Source organism: Schistocerca serialis, chromosome 1, assembly GCF_023864345.2.
Source record: "Schistocerca serialis cubense isolate TAMUIC-IGC-003099 chromosome 1, iqSchSeri2.2, whole genome shotgun sequence".
Lineage (NCBI taxonomy): Eukaryota > Metazoa > Arthropoda > Insecta > Orthoptera > Acrididae > Schistocerca > Schistocerca serialis.
Window position 1 is genome coordinate 202,099,335 of NC_064638.1, and position 20,335 is coordinate 202,119,669.

General features: G+C 37.6%; 1 protein-coding gene and 1 non-coding gene across 4 annotated transcripts in view; both read right to left on the reverse strand.

Moving 5' to 3' along the window:
* The window catches only part of LOC126465494 (meiotic recombination protein REC8 homolog), a 412,324-nt gene that overhangs the window by 50,298 nt on the left and 341,691 nt on the right, over positions 1 to 20,335 (reverse strand). For all 3 annotated transcript variants that reach the window (XR_007585976.1, XR_007585977.1, XM_050096310.1), the window contains 2 exons: positions 402 to 436; positions 44 to 315 (listed from right to left, as the gene is read on the reverse strand). Coding sequence is in view for 1 of the 3 variants with exons in the window: in XM_050096310.1 (XP_049952267.1) it covers positions 44 to 315; positions 402 to 436 (307 nt within the window). In the remaining 2 variants the exon portion in view is untranslated. The remainder of the gene's footprint in view (positions 1 to 43; positions 316 to 401; positions 437 to 20,335) is intronic.
* On the reverse strand, positions 16,149 to 16,221 carry Trnav-cac (transfer RNA valine (anticodon CAC)). Its single transcript has one exon. It is a non-coding gene; the product is annotated as a tRNA-Val (tRNA).

Genomic DNA, 20,335 nt, shown 5'->3' on the forward strand with positions numbered 1-20,335 from the left:
ACAAAGCCTTTATTATTTAATGAATGTTCAGTATTGCACTTACTTCTCAGCATCTGTTGGCACCTCCATCCTGTCTGACTCTGAATCACACACAGCTGATTGTATTATTTCTGTACTAATCACATTTGTCACAGAAGATTCAACTACTGGAAGCTGCATCATTTCTACATCCCCATGTTCCGCTTCTCTTTGTTGTGCTATTTCTGTTACCACTTTTTCCAGATTGCTATCCCTCTTTTCTTTGCCTACACTAGCATCAGAAATATCAATCTCAGGTATTTCTGTGAGAGGTGCTACGTTGATAACACTGTCTGCCTGCAAAAGTCGGGGATAAAACAGTTATCAGTAACATACAACACACTATCTGATTAACGTATAGAGAAATGTTCATTCATACTCACTTTTGTTGGAACTTCCAGTTCTTCAAAATGTGTCTCTGAAAAATAAGAGCTAATTCAATAAAAGTTTTATTTCAGGTTCATATTGCTCCCTATTCTCTTTCAAATTATTTTAAAAACAATTCAGTATAAAAACAAAGAGATTAACAATCAACAAACTGCACTACTCCTCTCAATGTTGACTTTCACCTTGAACAACTCCATATCCAAATAATGTCACTGAGAATTAAAAATATTGTTACTAGAGTAGTTATCATCCATTCCATTTCAAAGAATATCTTAGTTATCACCCACTCTATGATATGATTCTCTCCCTTACAGCTTTCAACAGATTTGATTTGATTTTTATTTATTGTTGTGCATAATGACTGTGCATGTAATAAAGGACACATCAAGAATATAAACACAACATTGCATATTTTGTAAAAGAAAATAACAATTTTAAGTAGTCTTTCTAATACTAGTGACTACACAGAACATTATTTACCAATAGCAGTCTATTAGGTAATAATTAACACTGTAAAATCCCTTTCCCACCAGATAGTCTTTTAGAGTCTCTGAAAAGCTACTGTCCCAACACTATCTTGTAGAGTTTCGGGTAGACTTCTTTGAAATTTGGTACTGGTACGTGAGTACTGAGATCAGTTTCAAAAGTTTACTGTGGCGATGAATGCTTCTTAACTGGATTTTCCTCCATGTGTTGTTAATGTGGACACATGCATTTTTAAACTGCCCCCCCCCCCCAAAAAAAAAAAAAACATGAATACAATTGTTGTTTATTGAATATTTGAGTTTCCCCACACTGGTACTTCAAACTGCTGATATGGTTCAAAAATTCCATGGCATACTGTGCACAGAAGCTGTTTGTCTGCATATTGTGATTAGTCCTTCATAATGAATATGACAGATCTTAGATTTTTTACAGACAATGCTAACATGCTATTTCCATTTCAGCTCATTATGAACAACAATACGCCATTTGCTCTAGCCTTTAATGCACCTTTACACCTATATGCTCAGACGTTTATTTGTTTCTGAGTAATGTACATATAGCTTAGCTTTTTCAGTTTTATAACCAGTTCAGTTTTCCGTAAGCCGTTGTGCTGTAACTTTCAAAACAATACTCTCTTGTCTTTCACTATTCAACATATTTTTCTTCAGTACTAGCATGTCATACGCATGCTACAAAATCTTCTTTTTCTCTTCCACACCCGAACAACTTACAAACAAATTAAACATCTCAAGGCTCATTATCAAATTCTGTTTTTGATCATTTCAGTTTTTAACTGATATGCATTCTCTACAGACACACATCATTTCCTGCTGCATAAGTATTCTTGCATGTAGTCCTCTGCTTGCCAACAAATGTCATAGTTTCCAGCTTCTACACGTAATTTTCTGTGAGCAATGGTGTCAAATATGTTCTATCAGGTTTCCTCGTGTGATTTTCACAGGATATCGGTGCAGGCTCTGAAAAATGAAAGATCATCTGGGATGTGGTGGATGTTGGGAGTGAAACTCAGCTATAAACAGCAGCATTAAGACTAACAATAGCTCACAGACCAGTTGGAGTCCAGCCAGCGAGTACGTAACAACACAACTCATAGAACCTTGAGACAACAACTGGGTCACTCATGAAATATTCAGCATAAAACAGACACAACAACTAGGCTGAACATCTGGAAGCACACCATTAATGTTACTAAATGCTTTGGAATGATCCAAAAACGTTATGGATCCCACTTATTTTCACACAGTGTTTGTAATTGCTGATTCAGTACATTTATCTTTTCTGAAACCCTGTTGTAATAGTACAGGAACATAGTGCTTTCCCAAATAAGCAACTAATCTATTATACATAAACATATCCATAAATTTTTAGAAGCCTGATACCAGTGAAACTGGTCTGTAGTTATGTAGATGTCATCCTCAATCACTTTCTTGTACACTGTTCTTCTATCATGTGTACTTATCTAGGATGTTCCAAGAGATAATTCAAGACATAACAGTACCTAGTGTGGTGAAATCTGGAGCAGGAACTAAACATGTTGCAGACACTGACTATCAAACAGAAATAACATGGAAAAATAAATTTATTGTTTGTATAGTGGCTTCAAATGATGTACCAAACAATGAAGCAGAGGATTGCGAGAAAAATCTGCAAAATTTTTTAGAAAGGAATAAGCCTGGAAATAAAGTAGCTGCCACAGTACTTCACAGGCATGAAGAAATTTAATTTACAGTTCATGTTTAAATAAAGAAATTCAGAAGACAAATATTGAAGAAACTGTATTTAGAAGATGCTAATTGTGATGTAGTGGATGCAAGTAAACTGCTTCATAACCTGCACACCAAGCATGGAATGAACGTAGACTATGAAGGGAAAAGGTTTGTGTGTGATCGTGTCAATGAAATAATCAAAAAAACACTTGAACTAAATAAAATTATTTATCAGTTCCCCTGTTGCTCTTCTGGTTACTGTGAGGAAAGTAAAATGAACAAAAACAAAATGAGTACTACAGGGAATCTGAATTTAATTTAAAGGTATGTGATGCTATAAATATGACACCTAACTACCATGTCATGAATAAATCTGATCTAAACATTTATCATCACAGTGTACTATTCCTGAGTAATAAGATCAATGAAATTAACATACACATGGTGAGGTAACAATTTAAATAAAGGAAAATACAGATTTTATTACTTCTACTGACTTAGCTGGAGTGAACAAAGAAAAGAACTATGAAATTGCAGCTATAAAATTAGCGACTCCAAGATGGTTATTGCTACAGTTTACTGATGACCATTTGGAAATTCTGAACTTTTCTTACGTAAATTGTAGTCATTGGTGAACAAAGTAAATAAAATGGATCATGATTTGTTAATCTATCGTTACTTCAGCATCGTCTTTCTTATAAAAAGTAGAAACACTGAGACCCTTTTGAACCTTGCGGCATACTATAATTTAATGCTGGAGCAAATGCTATTACCCGAGTAACAGACACTTATGAAACTGCTTTAGATCAGTTCCTGTTCACGATGAGTTTACACAATACTTCACAAAAAAATGCAATACAAGCTTTAGTGACCATCTTGCTCAGATACTAAGCTTGAAAATAAATGGCCCTATTGGTAACAATATGTCTTTAAGAACCATAAGTAGAAGCTATAGTCTGGATAACATACACTACTGAAAAAAGGTCACAGGTTTACAAAAATTAATAATGTAAATTAAAAATTCAACACCTTCATGGATGCACAAATCCAGGGATCGGCAACCTTTGGAGACCCATGGACTTGATTCGCATACTTACGATCATGGGCCACTTCACCACGTGATGTGACGTGACAGCTGTGCTCCCAGCGAATAAAATCAAATCTATAGTATCCATTTGAGGAGAAATATACTGATATGAATGGCACCCCTTTCCCACCACGTAACATCACAAAATTATTCCTCAAAACACGTGTTTTGAGAGTACATTCATTTTATGCTCACTCCATCTTCATAAGTTCATATTTATTAATGCATTGTGAACATTTTTTTGTACTTACTATATTTTACAATAGCTGTCTTAAGAACTTCCAATTTAAAGTACAGCAACACCATTCGCAAAGCAACAACTTGTAAATAAATACACTGAAGAGCCAAAGAAACTGATACACCTGTCTAATATCATGTAGAGTCCCCATGAGGAAGTAAAAGTGTCGCAAAACGATGTGGCAAGGACTCAACTAAAGTCTGAAGTAGTGCTGGAGGGAACCGACACCATGAATCCTGCAGGGCTGTCCATAAATCCGTAAGAGTATGAGGGAGTGGAGATCTCTTCTGGATAGCACATTGCAAGGCACCCCAGATATGTTCAATAATGTTCATGTCTGGGGGGTTTTGTGGGCAGCAGAAGTGTTTAAAATCAGAGCAGTGTTCCTGGAGCCACTCTGTACCAATTCTGAACATGTGAGGTGTCGCATTGTCCTGCTGGAATTGCCCAAGTCTGTCGGAATGTGCAATGGACATGAATGGATGCAGGTGATCAGACAGGACACTTACGTACGTGTCACCTGTCAGTGTCGTATCTAGATGTATTAGGGGTCCTATATCACTCCAACTGCACATTTCCCACACCATTACAGAGCCTCCACCAGCTTGAACAGTCCTCTGCTGACATGCAGGGTCTATGGATTCATGAGGTTGTCTCCATACCCTTACACATCCATCTGCTCAATACAATTTGAAACGAGACTCGTCTGACAAGGCAACATGTTTCGAGTCATCAACAGTCCATGTCAGTGTTGACAAGCCCAGGCGAGGCAAAGAGCTTTGTGTCATGCAGTCATCAAGGGTACATGAGTGGGCCTTTGACTCCAAAACCCCATACCAACGGTGTTTCATTGAATGGTTTGCACGCTGACACTTGTTGATGGCCCAGCATTGAAATCTGCACCAGTTTGCAGAAGGGTTGCAGTTCCTATTGTTGAATGATTCTCTTCAGTCGTCATTGGTCCCATTCTGGCAGCATCTTTTTCCAGCCACAGCGATGTTGGAGATTTCATGTTTTACCAACTTCCTGATATCGACAGTACTCTCATGAAATGGTTGAACGGGAAAATTCCTGCTTCATCACTATGTTGGAGATGCTGCGTCGCATCATTTGTGCGCCGAATATAACACCATGTTCAAACTTACCTAAATGTTGGTAACCTGCCATCGTAGCTTGATTCTTATATAGGCACTGCCGACTGCAGCGCCATATTCTGCCTGTTTACATACCTCTGTATTTGAATACGCACGCCTATACCAATTTCTTTGGAGCTTCGGTGTATAAACACATGAAGACAGGTTGACAGGCATCTTGAAATATCAACATGGAAAACTGAACGCCTATAAAAGCAACTGGATGCAGCTAACTCATTATAAATTAACAGTTTCAACAGTTGCAGTGTTCTAATGTGTCCATGATGGACAATAATTATTTACTAATGATGATACAAGAAAGAACAGAAAAACAAAATTTGGCAATAAGATAGGCAATTCTAGTTGATAAACAATTAGGACCAACTTTGTGAACTTCTTCAGCGGGTCAAACTGAAGCCAATCACATGCCTGATTTGACCCGCAGGTTGCCTGTTTCAGACCCCTGCACTAACCAATTTGTTTCAAAACTTGATATATGCAAAAAATCTAAACTCGATGTATGCAAAAAAAATCTCAAAATTGAATTAGGTGTGGTAATGGTATAATGTTGATCTTTCACATCAACCCCCGAACCAAGTTTTCACAAAAGTTGACTATTGCCTGTATATGGACACTCCAAATAACAATGTTTTAGCAAAACACAATATATGCATTCTTACAGTTATAGCAAAAACGGACAAATGCAATATAATTACTCTCTCATTTCTCGGCTCTCTTTCTGCAGCAAGCAGTTAACAATAATGGAGTATATATACTGTTTGCCTTAATTGATGTGATTCATTGTTATAACAATATTTACTGGCTGGAATAGTGTTGCAACCAGACTTCATTGTCATTGGAACACCTGCAGCTTAGAAAAGTTTTCACTTGATGTTCAAGTGTACAGCTAAAAAGAAGTACTGCAAGCAGAAGCAGTGTGGATGGTGATTCTTGTGATTCTGAAAATGACATACACATCTAAGAATCTTCTGATGGGAGAAAATCCCAATTCAAGAAGAGATTACATCAATCTGAAATGCAAAGAAAAAAGTGTAAAAAGAAACCTGTAACTATTGCCTTTCAGAATAATATGAAAAACATAAATGCAGAGAGAGCCACTATGAAAGGGGAAAGCGTACAAGAGATTATCTGCCTTCAGATTTCACAGTCAATAAAATCTTCACTAGATTCTGTGAAGAAAGAAAAATTTTGGACTGAAACAATGTTCCTTATCAAAATACAAGCTTATACAAGGGTGGTTTAAAAAGTTTTCGGGATCATCACGAGAGAGGTCAGCGCTAGCGCAATGAGCTGTTCACGTGATATTCATTGGATGGTTGCCTGTAAACATGTGAAACGCCAGTGCTCTACAAAGAGAGATGTGGTGGTGATGTTGCTTTGTTGTTTTCCCCGCGTAGTGATTTGCAAAGATGGAAAATAAATCAAGAGCAGTGATTAATTACTTCGCAAAGAAAGGTATGAAAGCAAAGAACACCCATGCTGATATCTGGAATATACTGAGGGACTCTGCTTCTTCATATTCAACTGTTGCCAAGTGGACAAATTAATTTACATTTGCTCGGGAGAGCTTAGATGATGATCCGCACAGTGGTCGGCCAAGATGTGTCACTACTCCAAAACTCATTGCAAAAGTGCACAAAATGGTCATGAAGGATCACTGATTGAAAGTGCATGAAATTACTCACACTTGCTAGATGTCATCTGAAAGAGTATATCACATTTTAATTGAAGAATTAGAAATGAAAAAATTATCTGTAAGGTGGGTGCGACTCTTGACGCTGGATACAAAATGCTTGAGAATGGACATATTGGAACAATGTTTGGCCCAGTTTAGGAGAAACGAACAAGATTTTTTGCACCAGTTTGTGACCATATATGAAACTTGGGTGTACTACTATACCCCATAGACAAAACAACAGTCAAATCAGTGGAAACATGCTGATTCTCCACCACAAAAGAAAGCAGAGACAATTCCTTTGGTGGGAAAGGTCATGGCATCAGTGTTCTGGGATGCGAAGGGGATTCTGTTTATAGATTATCTCCTCACTGGGGAGACAATTACTGGAGAATACTATGCTAACCTCCTGGATAAATTGTAACACAAGATATGCAAAAACAGGCCAGGATTAGCAAGGAAGGAAGTCATCTTCCATCAACATCAAGACAATGCGCACCCACATACGTGCCATCACCACCGAAAAATTACACGAACAAAGGTATGAATTGTTGCCACACTCGCCTTATTCACCTGAGATGGCTCTGTCAGACTTCCATCTCTTCCCAAAACTGAAAATTTTTCTTGGTGGTCGAAGATTCGCTTCAAACGAAGGATTGATAGCCAGAGTTGACAACTATTTTGCAGTCCTGGAGGAAACTCATTTTCAAGAGGGGATCAAGACACTGGGACATCTTTGGACCAAGTGCATTAATCTACGAGGAGACTACATTGAAAAATAAAAAAAAGTTTCAGTGATGTAGGTACTTTTTTTGTATTTCACACTGAGAACTTTTCAAACCACCCTTGTATTTCACAAACATTTCAATCTATCATTCAAAACACCACTTTCCAATACCTACTCCACTTGTAAGGTTGGTTTAATGGAAATAAAAGCTGAAACATGTCTGCAGAAGAAGAATTAACTACGAACTAGGCACAGATTATGTAAAATCGTGCAAAGCAGATAATCCTACTGCCGTTAAGATTTGCTTTGACATGCAACAAAACAAGCCTATTCCAAAACTATCAATCAGTGAGGGTTTCTATGTTAAACAAGTATGGTCATACAATATGTGAACATTGTTTTCTACACCCAGTTGGAGACAGAATCTTCAAGAGGATCCAATTAATTGCTTCAGATTTGCTGGGCTTTCTTTCTGAGTTAGAAAAAAAACAGACAATGGAACCAATACTATTCTCAGATTCTTGAAGCAGCCAAAATAAAAACAGTTACATAATGGCGATGCCTACAGCATTATTGGAAAACAGCATACAATTTAATAATATTCATCTCTTCTTCCCTGTTTGTGGCCAGAACTACATGCCTCCAGACTGATCGTTTTGTAGAAATGAGAAGTTTTACAGAGAAAAAGAAAGCATCTTGTCTTCTAAAGAATATTATATTTCATAATAGCATGGTACTCTCAAAGTTCTAAAAAACTAAAAGACAGTGTCAGTACGTGATACATACTCCAGATATCCAGTACAAGTTGATATCCTGAGATGAAAGAAACAATTCCATCCATCAGTACTAACATCCACCCTTTTACCAAAACAAAATATGGTGAGCAAAGGAAAGAAGAAAAATGTTTCTGCCTTGCTAAAGTATTTTGAAATTCCAGAGGATACAAATTTTGAAATTCCAGAGGATACTAAGGAGTTTTACAAAGATGTTCTAGATGAATAAAGTATAGATGTAAGAGGGAAAACTTGACAACAACAATGTGATTGGAACATGCATTAATTTTTGTGTTATTCATGTTATACTTCATGTAGTAGTGATAAGCTAAACAATTATGTTAAAATAATTATCATTTTTGTTATTGTATTATGCAACTGTGTTTCTATCATTATTCTTTGTGCTCTCAATAAAGTCAAAAACTATAAGCAAAAATAAGTGTTTTGCAATAAGGCAGGCATATAATAAATATTGCAGCACATAAAAATATTAGTTTGGAGAAAAAATACACAGAATTAAAGGAAGGAATGTAGCTGATACCAATAATAATTATAAGCACTCACAGACTTTAGAAAAAACTGGAAAAACCACACCTTAATATAATGTTATAAAAACTGAATTTTAGTATATTTCATAACACTTTATTAATGTCTGTAAGATCTAGTAGTTCTGTAAAAATTCAAATGCTTGAATATATCTGTGTAGGTGAAAGTAGAAAAACTCATTTTAAGAAAAACTGTATCAGTTGCATATCGAGTTTTGAAAAAATGCTCCTCAATTGCATTTTAACTTTAAACCATTATCATAAGAGGCAATTCTAGAATAAACCATTACATCACATGAGGACCAAGAGTCAAGGCCAGATGAAGAGCTTGCTTCATAAACTGGATAATTTTTCAACTGAATTACACATATACTATACAAAATATTGCAAAATACTAAGAAAATTAGCAACAAGAGCAAAAATAATATGTAATGATGAGTTCATTTATTATTCAGCAAATAAATCGAAGGCCATGTGGAGTGTTATTAAAAAAGAACAGAGCAGAATGTACAAATATAACACTTTCACGTGAAAATAAAAAAGTAACAAACCTCTTAAAAGTAGCTAATACATTTTAACAACATTTTTGCAGGTGTTGCTAATAACACACACAAAAAAAAAAATCAAACAAAAATAAGAATACCCAATTCAGTGAATAATAAATCAGCTCATGCAGAAGGTCAAAGTATATCAGGTCTGTCTCACAAGATGAAGTAGCAAAAGCAATAAAATGACTAAAAAATTCTAACTCTGCTGGCACCGATGTTGTCCTTGCCACAATCTTAAAGGTGAGTGCACTCACACACTCACACGACTGTTCACTGTATTGAAAACATCTAAGGGTTATTTCAGAATATAGAAAAGGTGAGATATATAATGTAAGAAAATATTAGAAACAGTTATTGATGACTAACTTATGTATGGAACTTGTAAATAAAAACAATGTCATATGTAATGAACAACTTGGATTAGGAAATAACAGTTCAACAACAATTGCCATTTATGAGTTCATCAATTGCATACTAAGCCTGACAGTCTATCAACAGGAGTCTTTACTGATCTGTCTAAAGCTTTTGGGATGGTGGATCATAAGATTCTGCTGTCAAAGCTTGAAAAATGTGGTATTTCACGTTCATCCAACAAGTGGACTACTCTTCCTGAGCAATTGTAAGCAAGCAATGTGCATCAAGCACCCTGATGTCAGCCTAAAAACTATTTCTGAACATGTGTCAGACTATAAACTAATTAAATGTGGTCTACCCCAAGAACCAGGTATGGGATCCCTTCTGTTGCTTTTGTTCATTAATGACCTCAGCTTAGATGTGGTTACTCATAAACGATCATTTTTTTCAAATGACACCACAGTTCTATTAAAAGGGGCAAATAAGGAAGAATTACAGCCATCAGAAAACACTGTCACAAAACAACTTAGCAATGGGGCACAGATTAATACAGTTTGTAACAGATAGTAAAAAGCTATCATACTAAAACTTTATAATGCTCCAAACAAGGATATGTACATCCCATTTGTCTCTATCAACAATGAACCAGTTGGTAACAGCATAGAAAACAAATTCTTATGACTATGGTTGCAAAGCAATGTAAAATAGAATAAACATACTGAATACCTTAACGCAAAACTGAGCAAGACATACTACCTTGTTGCTCACTAAAGTCCTGCTGCAGTGAGAAAAGAATAATGTTCGCATATCATAATTACTTTCATTTTTGCATTAAATGTGGGGCATATTCTGGGGAAACTCAAAAGCAGCTGTCAGTATTTTCAAACTGCAAAAAAAGGGCCACTAGAATCGCATTTAGATACAGAACTTGACTCTTATGTAAACCTCTATTTGGTATCTCTGGTAGTCCCCTTTTGCGACATATCTACAATATGGAAACCCTTATATTCTTTAAAATACATGTAATGTTAAGGACAGCACACTGTAAAAAATTGTAAAATTCATGATGACTGCTATAAAAAACAAAAACTTACATATGACCAACATCAACACATCCCTGTACCAAAACAGATCCATCCATATGGGAGTTAACCTTTGTAACAAACTTCCCGGAAACATAAACACAATTACTAAGGTCAAAACCACTTGATAATCTTGAAAGTCATATTTATTGCGTCATTACTTTTACTCCAGTCAATAATGTTTAAATTTATGAAGTGTACTATATAAACAGTACTTAATATTTATTGTAATCTTAAATAAGTATTATAATTAAATGTTTCCCTGAGACATTTAAGTCTCTCCTTTATCTGAGATAATGATTGAAGCAGAAGAAATGGATTAAAATTTGTGCTGCAGTGGAACTCCAATCCAGGTCTTCTTGCTTCCTAAGTAGAAATGCTATCCATTACACCACCACAGCACTATTATTAACATTGCTACATGAACTTCCTAAGTTGAGTTCCCTCTCCAACACAAACTTCAATTCAAATATTCTGCTTATTTTCCCTTACATTTAATTATAAGATCACCTTTGGTATAGGACTTTCCCAATATGTCCAATGCTGGGGCGCTATTCCAATGCTGGAGAGCCCTGGCAGTAGTGACACGTTTCATTATAAGATCTATAAGATCCCCTACGGTACAGCACTTTCCCATTACGTCCAACAGTGGGGTGCTATTCCAATGCCAGAGAGCCCAGGCCATAGTGACAATGTAAGGGAAAATAAGTGGAAGATATGAACTGAAGTTTGTATTTGGGACGGCACTAAACTTTAGTAGTTCATGGAGCGATGTTAATCATAGTTCTGTGGTGGTGTAATGGTTGGCATTTATGCCTAGCAAACAAGAAGAGCTGGGCTTGAGTCCTGGCCAGAGCACAAATTTTAATTCATTTCTTCTGCTTCATTCATTATTGCAGATAAAGAAGGGACTTAAATGTCTCAGCGAAACATTTAATTACAAGATCTATAAGATCACCTATGGTATACGACTTTCCCATTACGTCTACCGCCCGGGTGGTATTCCAATGTCAGAGAGCCCTGGCAGTAGTGACAATGTAAGAGAAAATAAGCAGAATATATGAACTGAAGTTTGTGCTCGGGAGTGCACTCAACTTGGGTAGTTTGTGCAGCAATGTTAGTCATAGTGCTGTGGTGGTGTAATGGTTAGCATTTCTGCCTAAAAAGCAACAAGACCCAGGTTCGAGTACCAGCCGCAGCACAAATTTTAATCAATTTCTTCTGCGTCAATCATTATCATACTTAAATAAGTATGCATATGAATCACATTCACCTGCATACTTATAAACTGAGTTGTCCATTGTCTGAAGAAGCTGGTTTTGTAGACAACAGGATGAGTAAAATACAATCTACTTCCAGGAGGTGAAGTTTTCAAGCACTGCTGATTGACACATATAAAAATAAAAGTGATAACACTAACCTAGCTTTTGGGACTAATAGTTCCTTAACCAGGGAGAAGAGAGGGATAGGTTGGGGAAGGTTAAAAAGGGTGAGCAGATCACTTAATACCCCAGAACGAGAGGTACCCACAAGGGTATGAATGCGAAGCAAGACTCAACATAATAGAGAATGAAAAGCCATTGGAAAAATTTGTGAAATATTAGTACTTGGGCATCATTATTAGTTTCAATGAGAAGATGGGACTACAAGTTACAGAAAAAGTCGAGGGCAACAGGCCAATTAAACAGAAATTCCTCAATAATGTGAGTGTGTGTGTTTCTACATCTCAAGAAGGACTTCGTCTGATGGCCTTATTATGTCCAACAGTGAACTTCAAATGTGCCCATCTACTGCTCAACAACTCCTCTATGTGGTGAGTAGGAGTCTATACTTTTCAAAAATTGTTTTTATACCAGCCCGGATTTTCCATTGGTTGATTTACTACAAGATTATACTTTCTCAATTTTCCGAAAATTCAGCCATTATGAGTACACTGCTCAACTTTTACCAACAGTTCTGAGACTAATTATAAAAATAATTACATACAAATGAAACTAAATATTAAATTTCTATGAATAAATAGAGTCAATACTTTTTCTTACTGTGATTTGCTTCCAGTTTGTTATGATGGGTGCAGATCTGTGGGGTGAGTAAAGAGACTATTCAGAATTCTCATTTCACCAAGATATAAAACTTGCTGACAAACCTGACATTGCCTGGTTGTCATTTTGAAAATTTTCTATTGGAAATGAAAACAAAAAGTTACCTGGTGTACAGGTTCTGTATGCTTCTTCACTTTTCTACAACCCAATTTTGTAAATGTCTCTATGGAAACATCTCTTCATGGATCTACAGATGGCTGTTGTTTCCACCTACAGCTGTTTGCACTTTGCAGCTGCAAGCTGTCAAAAGCACTACCAGGTGTTGGGGACTTCCTTATGTTGACTCAACTTAGCAGTGTCTTGTATAAAACTTCCTGCAAGATATGGCATTTTTTCATACCTGTCAGTGTTTATAACCTCATATCTCCCTATCTGTGTGTCATACCATGGTACTGTATAATTATACAGGTATATTCAGTGGTATATGTGGATTCAGTCTGCAAAATGTGTTGCAAACACAGATAATAGCAAAGAAGTAATACATTTAAATGTCACGACGCGCAATGCAGCAGTTATTCACGCATCTGTATTTCATACCTCCTGAACTATGTATGGTACCACGATGATGCATTTAGTGCCATAAGTGTATATATCTACTTCCAGGATGTGAAGTTGCAAATAGAGTTAATAACACAGAAGTAATAAATGTAAACATAATGTATAATGAGGAAGCTTTTCATGCATCTCAGTGTTTATGACATCATAGCTCCTGAACTATGATAGGTAGGTGATCCTTACCCCCACAGCAACTGCTGCATGACAATAACGGATACGTGTATTAAGTTTGGTTGAAATTGGTCCAGTGGTTTAGGAGGAGATGTGGAACATACACACATACATACATTTTGATAATACATATGGATAACTACAAGGTTTTGTGGAAGTAAGAAAGTGCTGTGTACTCTGCTTCCACACACAGTGCATTTCAAAACAATATAATGTGTTCTTGGCTTTGACCAGGCAGTTACACTGAATTATACATACTGACTGACTAAAGGTATAAAAAAAAAGGAGTAGTAACTCGTTTATATAGTTTCACTTATTTACAATAAGTGATAGCTGATTCGATTTTTATTTAAAGTATTATTGTTACTGATACATTCTCAAGAGCTTAGGTCCAGTAAAATAGATGGTGTTAGGTGAAGACAATGTAAGTGTTTATTTCTCTTTCTATTTGTGTCTTAGTTTTATATGAGATCAAAGTTTGTGACCATTAATTTTATAAAAGAACTAGCAGAGAAACCTGGCATTTCCCTGATATTTATTTATAGCTGTGTGTCCACGACCATACCACAAAGTATCTGGACTTGTGCTTAATGTTTATGACATCATATCCCCTGAACTATGTGTCGTGCAATGACATAATATTGTAGGTAAATTCAATGGCATATTCAGATAATGTCTGTGGCAGGCAGTGGAGAAGGGGACTGGTAAAAAATCTGTGGGTGCATTCGTCAAATAGAGGCCTGTGTAGTGCTGGAATGGGAACAGGGAAGGGATAGGAGGATAGGGACAATGACTAATGAAGGTTGAGGCCAGGAGGGTTACAGGAATGCAATATACTAATGTAGGGCAGTTCCTATCTGCATATTTAAAAAAAGCTGGTGTTAGTGGGAAGGATCCAGATGGCACAAGCTGTGAAGCCATCACTGAAATGAAGAATGCCATGTTGGATAACATGCTCAGCAACTGGGTGGTCCACTTGTTTCTTGACCACAGTTTGTTCGTAGACCACTCAGTTGCTGAGCACGCTGCCCAACATGACGTTCTTCACTTCAATGACTGCTTTGCAACCGAGGCCATCTGGATCCTTACCACCAACACCAGCTTTTCTGAGCTCCACATATGGGGACTCTCCCTACAATATATCTTATGTTCCCGTAACGCTACTGGCCTCAACCTTCGTCTTTGTCCTTACCCACCTATTCCCTTCCATGTTTACATTCTGTCACTACAGAGCCCTCTATTCCACCAATGTACCCATAGTCTTTTAACTCTTCTCCTTTTCCATGGACACCCCCCACCCCTTCACCACCATGCATCTAACCTCCAGACTGCACCTAGCTGCCCTACTCTCTCCCCACCTCATCCCTATATGCTCCCACAAGCAGCACTTTACCATCCCACACCCCTACCCTGCTATCCCTCCCCCTCCCCACCCCAGCCTCATCCCCACCACCCATCCGTGGCACCAACAGCCCTATTGAACTAATTCCACAGACTTTCAATTGAGTTTATATCCGGGGGTTTGGTGGACAGGGGAGGACAGTAAGCTCACTGTTGTGCTCTTCGAGACCACACACGTACACTGTGAGCTGTATGACACTGCTTTCTCCTGCCAGTAGTCACAATCATGTGGAGGAAAAACAAATTGTATGTATGGGGGGACAGGGTCCCCACAGATTGAAGCATACTTGTGTTGAACCATTGCACCTTGTGGAATGAAGAGATCACCCAGGGAATGCCACAAAAACATACCCCAAACTATAACATTCCCTCCTGGTTGAAGGGTGTTTGCTTCTGGATGTTTCACAATGTGCATGTCAACATCCAGTTGTCTGATGGAGCAGCAAACATGATTCATCTGGAAACGCCACATGTCACCACTCAGGGTACATCCAGTTGTGGTATTGACAAGCAAATTCCACTCTTTGTCGCTGATGAACAGCAGCCAGGATGGGTGCAAAATCCAGACACCTACTGATGAGTCCCACATGCAGTAATTTTCACTGAACAGTTGTCGAGGAGACACTCCAGCACTGTAACCATCTGCAGTGGTTTCTCAGTTCAGGATCAATGGCTTGCACAGTCCAATCAAGGTGGTCCCACAGAATCTGGATTGGGTTTAAGTCTAGGGAGTTTGGCAGTCAGGGGAGTATTGTCAACTCATCCTGGTGCTCTTCGAACCACCCATGGACAATGCATGTTGTATAAAATATTGCATTCTCCTCCTAGTAGGTGCCATCATGCAGAGGAAAAACAAACTGCATATAAGGGCACACATTTTCCCCAAGGATAGATGCAATCTTGTGTTGATCCATTCGGCCTTCCATAAGGAAGATGTGATAACCGCTACACCACGGAAACTACTGCTGCGATACTTGCTTCACAGAGAACTTGTAACAAGATTGCCATCGTAACTTAAAAATTCAATAAATGCAGCACTTGCGTAACAGAGGTACATGCCGCAGATCCACACATGACGTGGCTCACTGGACTAGTATGCGACACAGGCAGGAAAATACTGTTCCTGCCCGGGTTCGAACCGGGGACCTTCTGCGTGTGAAGCAGACGTGATAACCGCTACACTATGGAAACGACGCACACTATCACTCCATCCTTGTACACTAGAAGACGCCTCAGCCTTTCTCTCGTCCGCGCATGCACGCACCATAGTTCTTTTGACAGCCTGAAACCCTTCACAACCGAGGGCTCAAGAAGTCTTCGGGGTGCTCGAGAGGGTGTCTGCTGTAGCATCCCGAACGAGATAGCGGCGTTTCGCGCAGTCGTTATTGCAAGTCATATCAGCAAAAACAATCACCTTCTTAGCAGCAGGCAGTGCGAGCCCGGTGGCAATGCCAAGAAAACATTACAGAGTCTATAATTTCACCCTTCTCTTGCCTGGACTCTTCGAACAATTGTTCCAGAGTGCTCACAGATGCTTTACACTGTACATGTCAATGGCTATCTGTCCGATGGAGCATAAAATGTGATTCACCTGAAATAGGCCACCTGTCACCACTCAGTGGACATCCAGCTGCAATACTGGTGAGTAAATTCCAGCCTTCATCCCCAATGAACAGCAGTCAGCGTGGGTGCATGAATCAGGTGCCTGCCATATAGGCACATATGCAGCAACATTCACTTAACTGTCATTGAGGATACACTGTTGGTAGCCCCTCAGTTCATCTGGGTGGTCAGTTGCTCAACAGTTGCATTTCTATTCATTCATACACATTCTGTATCTGTTATTCACCCCTGTCATTTATAGTCCATGGTGCACCACAGCTGCCTCCATGCTGTTTTTGAATGCCACCCTTAAGCCATGCATGATATACTTCGACGGTGGCACACATTCAGTTGACAGACTTAGCCACTTGAGAAATTCTTCCATCCTTGACCTGAAAGCCAATGATCATATCCTTTTGCACATAAGATACATCCTTCCATTTCCACATTACAACAATGAATGCACTATTCTCCATGGTCTCCCCCTCCCCTCCTTCCCAACATACTTCATATAACCTGCACTGCTAGTGCTGCCATCTGCCGTCTGTGGGCGGTTATTGTGCGCTAATACACTGATGTTGATCATAGGTGTCGGCCACGTTAAAATGATTGGACCCTGTATAAAATACATATTTAATTAATTAAAATGTACAAAAATACATCATTAACTTTCAAAGTAATTTGACTTGATAAAACTAATTTCAGATTTGTACTCCCCAAATCAAATGTAATAGTTTCATTTACATAACATAACAGTTTTGTTCAATTTTTTATTTTGGCATTTTTGTAGTGGTTTTTACATCAACATATTACAAACATGAATTACATGTTAGCAGAACTGTCAATCCTTGAGAGACTTATTACAAGAGTCATCCAATAATTAAACAAGCTGATGTACGGAAAGAATGGTTTATTAAATAAATACAATTTTTTGGCTTTTTTCCGTGTGATTCCCATTAACTTCTACGTACTTATCCCATTTTCTTACAAGTCTTATTATCCCCTCAGTGAAGTATTCTTTATGCTTTGCCTCTTCATTGCTGCTGAACCTGATGCCACGCAAAACTTCTTTCATTGTACCAAACACATGATAATCAAAAAGGAACAAGGTCAAGGCTGTAAGAAGGATGACGTAGAACCTCCTTACCCACTTTGCCAATAGTTTCTAGCAACAGTTGCGTCATATGAGAGCAAGCGATGTTTTGAAGAAAAAGCACGCCATTCCTCTGCCAGCCAAGACATTTTCTCTTCAGTGTGGTTTTTTCATTGTTCTCAATCACATCTGGATAGCACAGACTCTTGTTAGTGCATTTCTCCTCGAAAAACTGCAGAAAATACAACCACGATCTCTCCAGAATATGGTGAACATTATCTTTACAAGTAATAGTGGCATTTTGAATTTCTTATGGACAGGCAACTTCCATGACATGCTTTGATGTTTGGACTCTGACTCAGAATAATGTATCCAAGATTTACCACAGGTTAAAATCCTGTCCAAAAATGCGTCACCTTCACTATTGAAATGACTTGTCAGCTCACAAGGGAACATGCCCAACTGTAAATAAACAATATCGATGAAACTTGGCAGGTGTGTAGAGGCAGCAACACATATTTTTTGTTTGTGCTCAGTCTCTCTTTTAAGAGGTAAAACACAGCTGAAGTGTAATTTGGTATATTAGATCTGAAGTTAATATATGGTGTCTACTCAAACTTGGAAAAAAAAATTCCATGCGAATTCCAGGTGTGAGGAGAAAGACTAGTGTCAAGAACCTCCATATAAATTGATGGTGAAGGTGGAGACAGCATACCACAATAATGACTTTTCTTTCCTATCAGCTGAGCTGTACACAACCGTAAACAGTAGTTTAAGTGCAAAACATTGACAATTTAAATAGAATAATATTCACATGATTAACACATTTTGAGATATTCAGTGTTTCAAAATTTGTGATGTATAAAACTCAATAAAATTCAATTTCAATGCTACATCAGAACACAGAATTTCCTGAGATTTTGTGAAATTCTTGAGATTCCCTGAGATTTCTCTGATTTTTCCATGTAAAATGTAATTCCCTGAGGATTTCAGGTTTTCCAGAAGAATTTCTGTCCTCAAATATTTTTGAAATGATGATTTATAAAAAAATGTTTCTCATATAAATACACTGTAATAACAGAGGGGAAAGAGTAGGTGTTTCCAAGGGCCTAAGGCTTTTGGAGGAAAGGTTAAAGACTGTGTTTTAGGTCTGTTTACATTCTGGATTCTGTATGGTGGTGGGAGGGAGTTTCTGAGAGTGAGCTGCGAGACAGGGTTTGTCAGCTGTAAGGGAATGTGGGGGAAGTTTGGAAGCTGTTGTAGAGGTGGTGGACCGTTGTAGTCCAAGGTAGGAGTAGGAATTTGAGATGGCATTGGGCATGCTGCCCTAGTTACTGGAAAGCAAGAGTTTCAGTGTGTGAAGTGAGAACCAAGAATTTGGGCTTGCACAGAAGGAAAATTTTATGGATGGAAAGGAGGTATTGCAAAGATGTTTTGCTCTGATTTACATGGTTTTTCAGTATTATGTTAGTGAGAGTCAAAGACTGGCAGAATCTGAACAGATGGAGGTCATTGTGAAAGGAGGAGTTGCAGCAGGAGATGGGTAACTTGATGGTATGGCAGGAACAGTATGTGAAACTGGATTCTGGCAAGGGTTAAGGAAACTTGTAATTATTGGCACAAATGGAAGAGCAAGGGTCCATGGTGGAGGATACAAACGTCTAAAAATACATAAACAGTGTAGAAATATGTGCTACAAATTCACAAATATATGCGTAAATATGTGGGAAAAATCACGAAAAGGACAGAATCGATGAAGTATGGGGAAACACGATGAAACCTCAGGGAGCAGGCCAATAGTGAAAGGCGAAAGCAAACTGTAATCAATGTGAAAACACAATGAAATGAAAGATAAAAATAAATAAAAAGATTATAACATGGGTAGCAATTCGATGAATGGATACATAGGAAGAAGGGGGAACAGCAAGTGTGGCTAAATTAGGTTAGTATGTGCAAACGGGAATAAGAGAGGAGAAAATTTGATATGTAAGTAACATGTTTGAAAAGTGTATAGCTAAATTTTGTATTAATTTAAAATTTTGCAAAATACCTCATCACCATTAACTAATTTTTAAAAATGAAAACTGTTTTACAACATAAATTGGGGAAGCATTCAAGTTTCATACAACCACTGGTAATAAAGCTGATTTCTGAAATACTACTTTCGGAAAATAAGCTGTACACAATGTGCTGTCACGAGTATTTTGAGTGTGCCTAATTAAAATATCTAAACATTCATTTTTAGTCTAGTTATTATTTTATTCATATTTGTTTTAAATTGTTATTTTATGTTTTACATTCATTTTTCTTTTCTTCTTGTCTTTTTGTTTACCGTTTCACATATGTGTAATTGGTAATTGAAAATATTAAGCAGCTCATAATTACAAGAAGAAATCATTATGATAATGATAACCTGTAAATAAATGCTTAAAAACTAACATTTTCTTACACTATGACATAAAATGAACATAATTTCTTCACACAGTATACACGACAGAGAACCTCTAAATATCCTTATTTGTATCAGGCATATTTCAAGACATTGGTAAGCCTTGGCAAAGAGAATTGGTTATGTAGTTGTGACTGCAGCTTGATGATACTGCTTCTCAA